At 46.9% G+C, this 11,193-nt stretch overlaps 1 protein-coding gene across 4 annotated transcripts in view; it reads left to right on the top strand.

Annotated features, from left to right (window-relative positions):
* Kirrel1 (kirre like nephrin family adhesion molecule 1) overlaps positions 1–11,193 on the top strand; it is a 95,892-nt gene that overhangs the window by 27,860 nt on the left and 56,839 nt on the right. For 2 of the 4 annotated variants that reach the window (XM_031374263.1, XM_031374261.1), the window contains exon 2: positions 8,108–8,250. In XM_031374263.1, the coding sequence (XP_031230123.1) occupies positions 8,118–8,250 (133 nt within the window). In that variant the 5' untranslated portion in view covers positions 8,108–8,117. Of the gene's footprint in view, positions 1–8,104; positions 8,251–11,193 lie in introns of all 4 variants that reach the window. The other 2 variants (XM_031374262.1, XM_031374260.1) reach the window with 1 other exon arrangement.

The following is an 11,193-nucleotide window of genomic DNA, read 5'->3' as shown; positions in this document are numbered from 1 at the left end:
CCCTCCCTTCTCCTTTCCTTTCCTTTTTCTCTTTGAGACAAGGTCTTACTATGTGGCCTTGACTAGCCTGGACCTCCCTGTGTTGACCAGGTTGCCCTTCAGTCTCACACAGACCTGACGGCCCCAGTCTCCCTGGTGTTGGAATTAAAGGTGATGATTAGTAGCTGAAGCTCTTTTTACCTGTAACTTTTTTGTATAAGTTTGTGAGTGGAAAGAAGCATTCACACACATGATTTTTGACTGAGTGCCATTTCCTCTCCATAATAAGTTACATTTGTATGTTTTTATCTTTGTCTAGTCTCACATTCTGTAGAAGACCACAAGGCCCTTAGGAATTCTACAGCATGACAGTAGTGGAAGGAATGTGTAGGACTCTTGATAGATAGATGGATAGATAGATAGATAGATAGATAGATAGATAGATAGGGATATGTATGATGCATATATAATTCAAACCATACATTTTATGCAACATATATAAATATCCTGCAGATACATATAATGCGACTCAAGGTGTTAAACACCAGAAAGACAGGAAATAGGATTGGCTGTGATGTGGCTAGGTTTTCTGAACGATGTTAAATTCACAGCAAGGCTCAGAGAAGCCAAGAGTTTTGGGTTGCAGGAGAGGCAAGAAATCCACTCCAGGTGTGTGAGTGACTGTGGCCGAGGGGTGGGGCTTGGGAAAGCTTTATGCACCTGGCTTCTTAGTGGGCAGCTTCTGTAGGTTCTTGAACAGTAGGTCAGCCTGGGGTGGGAGTGGGGGGCTACATTCTGATTGCTAAACACCTGGATGGGGGAAGGTAAGAATCAAAGAAGGTTAGAGAGGCCATTTCCCACTAAACAAAGCTGGAAGGAAGGGTGGAGTGGTGTGGAGAAGAAGGGAATCTTGCCACAGAGATTGTCGGGTTGAATACCTACCCTGGTCCAGGGCATCGGTTCTGGAAGGAACATTAGAAGTGATCTGGTTCCTGGGTTAGGAAAACGGAAGGCCAGAAAAGGAATGTGACCTGTTCAAAGCACACAGCTTAGCCAGGCTGGAAGATCTGACTACTGGCTTCCATCCTAGCAAAGGTTCTCCCTGTTAAGGGCCACCACTGTTTTGTTACAGGTGTGTGTGTGTGTGTGTGTGTGTGTCTGTGTGTGTGTGTCTGTGTGTGTGTATCTGTGTGTGTGTATCTGTGTGTGTGTGTGTGTGTGTGTGTGTGTGTTTCTCCTGGTCTTTTATGTAGCCTTGACTTCAAACTCACTATGTAGTCAAGGATAACCTGAATTTCTGTCCTTTGTCTGCCTCCTGAGAGCTGGCATTAAAGGCCTATACCACTGCACCAAGTTTATGTGGTACTGGAAACGGAACCCAGAGCTTCTTACACACTAGACAAGCACTCTACCCTCTGAGTTAGATTCCTAGCCCCACCTACTTGTCTTTGGCCCCCAGAGCTGCACTAGCTAGAGTGACTTTAACACATCCCAGCATTCCTGCTTCAGATGTGCCATCTCCTCAAAGTCAGGACTTGCCCTGGATCTTTCCTTCCCACCAAAATGGAAGGCCCTGGGAAGAAGTGAACTAACTCCCAGTACAATCTTAGATGAGGTGAGACAGTGCAGTAACCGGACGGGAGGGAGGCCGAGGGCCACGTGTTTAGGCAGGTTCTGCTGGGCCGGGCTTCTTCCACCTCTCCACCATATTCATCACTCTCTGTCTTGTGTGAGGGTATCTACAGGGCTTCCGAGGAAGTGGTGTGGGCCTAGCTGGCTTGCAGCTTGCTCCTTCCCAAGATTCCTGATCTATATATGCTCAGTGTGGGTCAAATGAGGCTAGATCTTGAACCTGGGATTGGAAGGGCGGAGCAGGGCCTGTGGGGCCCACTGAATGATAGGGTTCCAGTGGGACCCACTCAGTGATAGGGCTCCAGGGCTCCAGGTGTCTTCTAGAGTTCTTTTTAGTTTGGCCTGCAGCCATGAAGAGTTCCACCCAGATGCAAAGTCCCTGGCCTGGATGGTCATGCCCTGATCTTGGAAAGGGCAAAAGTGCAAGTGGTGTCCACAGCCCCTTCTGTAACCTAGCTGTCCTTTGAGATGCTGGGGAGTGTGGGTGAATGATGGCTCTGTGTGGACTGTGCCAGACTTTGCATTTCCTTTCCAGGACGAACCCCCTTTACCCTCCTGTTGATGCATATCTGTTGTTTCAGATATCAACACCATGTTTTCATTTTACTGTCACTTTGGCAGGCCTTTGCAGGGTTCCAGGTACAGCTAGGTGTTGAGGAAACAGGTGAATACAATGTGCTTACTATCTTTCTAGGAGCTCACAGTTTTTGTTTAACACCAACAACATTCAATCAAATATAGCAGAGAGATAAAATACATAGAAAGGAAAGGCACTTTAGGGCAGAGGAGGGAGGGAGGGATAATAGTGAGAATCTCTTACCCATCAGACAGGGTCATCAATTGTCCCTTCTTTGAGTAGCAGGCAGCTTGGAGAGAGAGAGAGAGAGAGAGAGAGAGAGAGAGAGAGAGAGAGAGAGAGAGAGGAAGGGGAGAGAGGAGAGAGAGATCAAGCAGAAGAAACAGGAGACTTGGATGACTTCTATCACTGGCAATAGATAGATACTCTCTGCAAACTGTATTAGTTACTTTTATATTGCTGTGACAAAATGCTATGAAAAGGCTGCTTGTAAGAGAAAGAGTTTTAAATGGCTTCCAGAGACTCAGAGTCTATGATGGTGGAGTGAAGGCAAAGAGACAGGCAGCTGGAACAGCCACTGAGAGCTCATGTCTTGATCTACAAGTAGGAGGCACAGAGGGAACACTGAGAATGACACTGAGTTGTCTGAAACTTCAAAGCCCACCCCCTGTGACATGCCTCCTTCAACCAGACCACACCTCCTAATCCTTCCTGAACAGCTCCACCAAGTTGGGGACCAATTATTCAGACATACATACAAGCCTATGGGTGCCATCATCTTTAAACCACCACATGGACTGAGCAACGTATATCACTGCACTGGCACTCGGGGTCTTAATATACAAATAAAGATGGAATTAAGTAGTTCCTCAGATCTCTTCCAGATTTATGGTCAGGCCAATTGTAAGGTTCCTTGGAAGGAGTGCAATTTTAGACAATAGGAAGGAGATGCTCAAGTTATCCTGTTAGGAAAGATACCCCTTCCTTTAGGACCATCTTAGAAAAATGGAGCTCGGAAGTAAAGAGGGAGGAGATAGAGACAAAGACCTGGAACTCATGTCATAAGTAAGTAACATGGGAACCCCTGAGGGAGACTTGTGGTGAGGTCTTCAGTGCCAGCTACAGAAAACCAAACAGGAGCGTGGAAGTTTCCAGAGGACAACTGAAGAAGGAGGCAGGCTGGGAGAAAGAGGTCAGATGTTCTCCCTGTGGCAAGCTTCCTCCCTCAGCTCCACTGACCTCAGGATTGAAACCAGAGGTATTGCAGCCAAATGAGGCTAATCAGAAGTTGGCATTTTTGCCCTTAAATGAAGTCGCCATCCCAACTGGGTTCTCCCATGAGACTTCCTTAGCAGCAGATGTGGCAGCTTAGGTGTGGCTAGCAGGCACCTGTCACCAAGCTGACCACAAAGCCTGGGGTCCTGCCTCTGGGTAGAAACAGCATCCTTATCCCTGACTCCACAAACTTTAAATTGTCCCTGGACTTCCTGTTTGGTGCTTGTAAGTGGCTCTTGGGCTACACTAACGCTAGCTGAGTCCTCTGGAGGTTTACCAAACTCTCCTGCCAGGGCAGAGCTGTGCACAAACACCTCTTCCTCAAGTGGAAGAATGAGAGAGGCAAAGGGGTGGATGAGAACAGGAAGGGAGGAAATCGTAAGAAGGGGAGTGTGGAAAAGAGGAAAACACCAGGGAAGGAGGGCTGGGTAGGACTGAGAAAGGGGGTGGAACAAGACTGCAGAAGCAGGGAAAGGAAGCTGGCAGCCCAGTGAGCTAGCTAAGGTTGCAGCAGGGGAAAAGGCAACCAGGGCCTGAGAAGAGAAACAAAGGGGAGATGGAGATGGGGGTGGGGCTCTGAGAAAGAAGCTGTGGAGAAAAGAAGTGGAGGTAGTCAGAGAAAGGTGGGACAGGATTAGATGAATAGAGTGAGCAAGGTGGACAGAGGAGCCAGGAGCCTGAGAGCCTGGTGGGGAGAGAAAACAAGAGGCCAGGAAGGTATGGGGTGGGAGGGGAAGATAGCTCAGGAAGGTATGGGGAGGGAGGGGAAGAGAGCGAGGAAAATGGAAGGCAAGAGAACCACGCCTGTTATACTCTCAAGTGTGTCTCCACCCTCCTGAGCAGGAGGAGGTCCTGTGGTCCAAGAAATGCTGGAGCAGGAGGCAGGGCAGCAGGAAGTGGCTTGGCACTAGAGTGGTGCAGGGCAGGGCAGGGTCTGTAGTTAACTGTGGTGGCAGGGTGAAGGACTCCCTGGAAGCAGGCTTGCTCTTCTGCTGCACAGCTTGGCTCCTATAACAGAATGCACTAATTTGCTTGCAGTTTGGGACCCTAATATTCACTCTAGTGAGTCCTAGATAGTTGTAAGGAGGCCAGAAACCACAGGAGAATCAGGAGAGGAAATGGCCGCAGTCAGAGCTTTCTTCTCCAGGACCTCTGGGATGTACCTCTTCTCTCTGTACTGAGGCTTCTCACACGGCCATTGGAGAGGGAGATGCTGATCCCTGAACTAAAGTATTCTTTCTCCCCGTTTTGGGTCTCTGACTGATGCCCTAGGTCCTGCGGAATACAGAAAGGTGCTTTGGGCTGGGCAGTGGTGGCGCACGCCTCTGCACTTGGGAGGCAGAGGCAGGAGGATTTCTGAGTTCGAGGCCAGCCTGGTCTACAGAGTGAGTTCCAGGACAGCTAGGGCTACACAGAGAAACCCTGTCTCGAAAAACAAAAAGAAGGAAAAAAAAGGTGCTTTGGAGATCCTGCTCCATGAGGATATAAATTGGTTATTTGTTTGTTTGTTTGTATATAGCTGTTGGGGGGGGGAAGGGTTAGGGGGCAGGACAGGCTAGAAACAGTGCATAGTAGGTCTCGTCAGAGCAAGGCCAGAGATGCTGAATTGCTCCATGGGTAGCATGACTAGGAAGCTCTGAGTGGCAGAAGTCAGGTCTTAGAGAAAGTCTGGAGCAGGTTTTATCTTCGGGGTAAGTTAATAAATAGGATTTCAGTCTTTGGGACAGGGCTGGGGAAGCCGCGGGAAGTAACCTCGCAACTTCAGAAAAGACCGGTTCTCCCATCTCCACAGCACCTTCTCAGGAGGGCTAATGCTACTCCTGTTACTTCCCCTGGTCCTCAAGGTGGGGCCTGCTCACTTCCACCACCAGGCTTGTAACATAGTAGATAACTGTTCTGTCTGCTGCAGCTTTCTCTACTGCTGACCCTTGACCTTTGACTTTCGTAAAACCACTGCCTTAGTACCGTAGCCAAACTGTGACTTGGTTGGCCTTGTCTGCTTGCTCAAGGTCTCATAGCCACCTGTGTCCTCAGAGTGAACTGCACCGTAATTTGCTCTAACTAGTCTGTCACTCAAACCTACACAATGCTGGGGTCGGGTGGGCTTATGGACCTTCCAGAATGGCTAGAGATGAGTTGGTGCAAACTTGATGGAATTTTAGGGAAAGCTTGAACTATTCCTTTCCTCTTTAATTGTTCCCAAGCTGGGTCCAGCAAGCTTTAGGACTCTCTCTAGGGTATTTCTCTCCTTTGCTGATGTGCCAACTTTTATGCCTTTTAAGGCACAGGGACCAGGCTGAACGAAGCAGTTTCTGATGCTGGAGATCCAGCGCCCAGGAATCATTTTCCTGCTGGGAATTCCTGCAGCATCTTAAGGAAACCCTCGCTTGCTTACCTATTTTTAAAATTTACTTTTCTCCTTATTTTTGTCTGGATATCAAACCAAGGGCTCGTGCAAGCTAGGCAAGACTATAACAGTTACATGCATCCTTAGTGTCTAGTCCCCTGTTTATTGAAACATAATGATCTTCCACATAGTAAGGAACAGGAGGAGCCACGAGCCTGTTTCTCTGTGTAATTTTCACTGCAGTTCCATGAGTAGATATCATCTCCATCTTCCAGTAGGTAAACTCGGTGCTAGAGAGGCCAGGCTGCGGACCCTGACCTTCTCCAAGAGATCCTGGGTGTTTTACTGTATGACACTGAGTGCTGAAACATAAGGCTTGCTTCCCTTTAAGTTAGAATAAATGATCTTTGTCTTCATGGCTATCTGCACAGGCCTTTATTAAGCACATAACCGTGTCGGGCTCAGTGTGCACATGCGAAAAGATATGTGTGGCTCACCTGTGCCTGCCTTGGACTGTGGTCCAAGCCAGAGGCATTGATCTGGATTGAATGGATAGAGCAGTAGACTGGGGAATTAAAGGAACAATCTACAATATTTTCAAGAATCTGTGAGGCAAGTTGCCTGGCTGGGTCTCCATGCTGCCAGGGCACAGGACAGACGACATGTTCAATAGCTGCTCTAATTCTCCCTTCCTCTTTCAATTAAAAAAAGCCGCCGCCACCTGCCCCATGTGTGTACATAAAAAAATGCATATTTAAGAATATATAGTATATATATAATTTGAGATTTACTTATTTATTATATGTAAGTACACTGTAGCTGTCTTCAGACACTCCAGAAGAGGGTGTCAGATCTCATTACAGATGGTTGTGAGCCACCATGTGATTGCTGGGATTTGAACTCAAGACCTTCAGAAGAGCGGTCAGTGCTCTTTTTTTTTTTTGGTTTTGTTTTTTTTGTTGTTGTTGTTGTTGTTTTTCGAGACAGGATTTCTCTGTGTAACCCTGGCTGTCCTGGAACTCACTCTGTAGACCAGGCTGGCCTCGAACTCAGAAATCCGCCTGCCTCTGCCTCCCAAGTGCTGGGATTAAAGGCGTGCGCCACCACTGCCCGGCTGCAGTTAGTGCTCTTAACCACTGAGCCATCTCTCCAGCCCTAGATATACTATTTTAAAAACAGTTTTCTTCATGCTACCAGTGGGCAGTTGAATGGGTTGTGTAAGGCGAATAGTTATGGGATCCTATGTTTAGATAATGAGGAAATCTCAGCCCTCCTCCAGCCATAGAGTGAAATTTATTCTTCAATATATAGCAATTTCATCTCTTAACACTGAGCTTTTAATATAGAATAAGCATATATAATTAATGTCGGGAAGAGAGGAAGTATGAGGTTGCAGCTCTGAAATCAGAAAGATAAGAATTTTAATCCTAGACCAGCGAATAGTTAGTCACGTATCTGAGGCCAGCTGACTTATCTGGTGTTTTCTGAGCCTCCGTTGCTTCACAGGCAATTGAGAAAATTATCTCTACCACACAGGACTGCCCAGAGAATTCAGCGGGATTATATGTGTAAAAATGTATAACCTGGGGGCTTAAAGTCGTCTTGTGAAATTTTAATTTATAGTTTTAGGAGCTAAAATGCACATGGCGCAAACATTTTAAAATGTAGGATGATGAGCTGTGAAAATCTCTTCTCCTCATTGTGGGCCTGTGGCTGCTGTCTCCTCTCCTTTATGCATATTGGACCTCAACAAATCCTCTGTATAGGGCAAGGCATGGTTTGTGATTCTTCTTCAGGCATAAAAAGAGAAGCCCGGGCAGGGTGCATAGGTCCCTTAAGGTCACTCAGATGAACACTGAGATAACTGGGGCCATGGACTGCTTTGACAGTCCCTCGAGAGCTCCCTGCCATCCCCCACCCTCACTTCAAACTCTTACTATGGTTTTATAATTAATGGAATTTATCATAATTTTAAGACACATTTAAAAAAGTTATTTGTGTGTGTGTGTGTGTGTGTGTGTGTGTATGTGTGTGTGTAGATATGTGGGTATGAATGCAAGTGCCCACAGAGGCCAAAAGAAGGCATTAAATTCCCTGTAGCTGGAGCCATGGGCAGTTGTGAGCTGCCTGACCTGGGTTCTGGGATGTATTCTTGCTGGGATGGCCCATGTCATGTATTCTTAACTGCTGGGCCATCTCTCCAGCCCTAGACTCTTGCATATAATTTTAGATGATTCCTCTCTTACCAGAAGCTGAGATTCACACCTTAATGTCTTTTTTGCATTCATCCCCAGCAGGGCTTTAGGAATGACTCTGGAGAGCCATAGCACACGTCTAATGACCTGCCAATCAAGCCTGCTCCCTGAGAAGCCTGGGTTTCTGAGTCAGAAGATGTGGGCTCCACACTTAGTCGTTGCTTATCTTATCTTTGTGACGTTGGGTAAGTTCCTCCATTTCTCTGAGCGTCTCTGCCTGTTAAACAGCGTTGGTCATTCGTTGTTTCCAGAAACTTGTAAGCTAACATTTATAAAGCGTCATGTTACAAATCCGTGATGATGTCGTTTCTCTCTGCAAGGCCTGGGGAGGCTGAGGAATCCAGAAAGAGGTGGATCCGTGCTTGGAAGTGCAGTCAGTAGAGAGGCGCTCAGAGAGAGCCCTGCTAGTCCTGTGTCCCTTCCCTGAAGGAAGTTTCCAGAATCCAGGTCCCAGCCTTGGGCTTGAGTGCTGCTGACTCATGTTCTATTGACTCTCCAGTCCCTAGCTGATCTCAGCCCCATTTGCTTCTTCTGGTCCAAAGGGAGCGATAATCCCACTGTGAAGGCATGTCTCATTAAGACATCTCTAAGATAGAGCCAGCCCTGTAGACTCTGGGTTGCTGCCTGGGAAGGCTTCTCCTCCCTTCCCCCATTCATTAATGAATCTGGGAGGTTTTATTCCCCCCAACAAAAGTGTTAATTAGACATTTCTCTGAACAGGGATATTACACAAATGAATTAAACTTAAATCAATCAGCAAGCCGGCTCTGTGCTTCGGGTCCCCTGAATGAGGAGGGAATTGAAGGCTGTGACGGGAAACAGGTGGCGGGATGTCTTCCCCAGTGGAGGATGAGAAGGAAGAAGCTTCCCTTTGTTTCCGGCAGATACTCGATTCTTACACTTCCTCCGCCGTCTCCCCCCTCCCTTTTATTGTTCCCCCTTCCCACCATATACATACAAGCACACAAATGTCCTTGAGGTTTTGAGAGTCTCCATTCAATTTTTGTAACTGAAGTTGGTCTGGATTTACCAGTGGTACTTCCTGGGTACCTTATAGGGCCCAGGGTCTATAGGTTAATCAGAAGTCACTGAAACCAATTGCATTGTCACCTTCCCCTGTGCCGTTGAGTCTCGTGGAGCCACTAGTTTACTTGTTAGAATATGGTGCCTGTCTTGCGGGTGTTGTAGCAGGGAGGGCTAATCTGTACAGGGAGTGTGCATGGTGGGTGATTTCTGCACCCTGTGAACTTGTAATACTGATTGTCCCTTGTTCATTGACTGCAAAAACATGGAGGGAAAGACTCTGAGCTTGTCTTTTGAGAATACCCAGTGAATTACGAAGGAGATGGGCTGGTGAGATGGCTCCACAGGCAAAAGCACTTAACCTGTTAAACTCTGTTAACCTGAGTTTCCTCCCTAGAACTCACCTACACGGTGGAAGGAGAGAATCAACTCTTGAATAAGTTGTCTCCTGACTACGTGTGTACTGTGGCAGATGTCTGCATGTGTGCATGAGTTCAAGGCCAGTCTGGGCTACATAAGCAAGTCTCCCCCCAGCATATACATTATAAACATCTCAAACACACCACATGCATTGTACATATACCACACACGAACTCCACAAATACCACACACAATACTGTACACCTGCATGTGCAAAGCATATTCAGTATTAGATATTTGGTATGGAGTTGGGGACTAGGTCTGTTGAGAAGTTGGAGCAAGGATTCTTGTTGCTCTGATAAGGAGGCCAGTTAGGGGCAAGAGATGTAGAGGAACAGTCATGAGTTGGGCCACCAGGGTTGTACCAGGTAGAAGGTATATGTGCCTCCCCATCTGGCAGAGTAGAGTTTGAACAAATGCATAAAGCAGCATTCCTTCCTTCCTTCCTCCCTTCCTCCCTCCCTCCTTCACCCCCATCTCCTCGCTCTCTCTTTCTTGGTACAGATTTATTTTCTTTCTACTTATGTGTGTGCACACACAGTTGTGCAGGATGCCAGAAGACAGCCTCAGATCCCACAGACCTGAAGCCAATTCTCTGCCATGGGCACTAGGAACTGACCTGCCCCTCTGTGAGAGGAGCAAGTCCTCCTAGCCACGGATCCATCTTTCTAGCCCCCTCCTCCTTTGCTCTGAGGAGACAGCTTACAGTTCTGGACCAGGCAGGAGCTTTGGGGAATTGTTCTCTGCAGTGCTTACTCTTCCTTTGCTTGGAGCTCACTCATGGCCTTTCCTTAGTACCAGCCCACAAGGCACTTGTTCAATCCTTCCTTGTTCAATGGAGTCCTACCATTGCTGTCTTTTCTCCTATCAGCCCTTTACTAGATACCATTGACTTCTTGTTCAGAGACAGAGGAAAATATCCTTCACTCTTTTGCTGTTTGTTATTTTGGTCTTTAGGATCAGGAATTGAAGCTAGGGCTTCATGCATACTCGCATGTGCTGAAGCTGTACTGAGCCAAAGTCTCAGCTCGCCACTCTTTTTCTATTTTAGCTGCCTCCGTTTCCTACAGACACACCTTTCCCAATTTCCTTTTTACTTTGACACCCATATAAGCACTTGGCATTCTTTATGTTCCAGAAGTTTATAATTGGAGCTAAGCAGTACTTCACATTGAAAAGTTGTTCTCCAATATCTTAGCCATTTGCCTAGTTCTTTTACTTTCCAGTGTGATTTGACAGGAAAACAATGTATCAGTCATGTTTACTTTTTCATCGCTATAACAAAATGGCTGTGATTATAAAAAAAAATAGGAAGTTTGGAAGTTTGAGTCTATGGTTGGTTGGCTCTATGCTTCTGGGCTTTTGGTGAGTCAGTCTGTCATATTAGGAGCACATAGCATAGGAAGGCACTCATGCCCTGGGAGATACGAAGTAAATAAGGTAGAAGAGGGGAGCCTGGCATGTCATCGTTGTTGCCCAGTGACCCAGCTTTCTTCCAATAGATACCATCTCCTAGAGGTGACCCCAACTTTTCAAAAGTCTTAAAAACTAGGGAGCACACTTTCAACACATGAGCTACTAGAGACATTTCAAGTCCACCCTATAGAGAGAAATCAAACATGGGTTCTGGCTTATGGACTCTGACCAGTAGAGCTGCTAGAGACATTTCAAGTGCACACTATAGG

Source organism: Mastomys coucha, unplaced genomic scaffold (genome assembly GCF_008632895.1).
Source record: "Mastomys coucha isolate ucsf_1 unplaced genomic scaffold, UCSF_Mcou_1 pScaffold16, whole genome shotgun sequence".
Classification (NCBI taxonomy): Eukaryota; Metazoa; Chordata; class Mammalia; order Rodentia; family Muridae; genus Mastomys; species Mastomys coucha.
The sequence above is the reverse complement of the archived record's forward strand: the minus strand, read 5'-3'. Positions and strand labels throughout refer to the sequence as shown.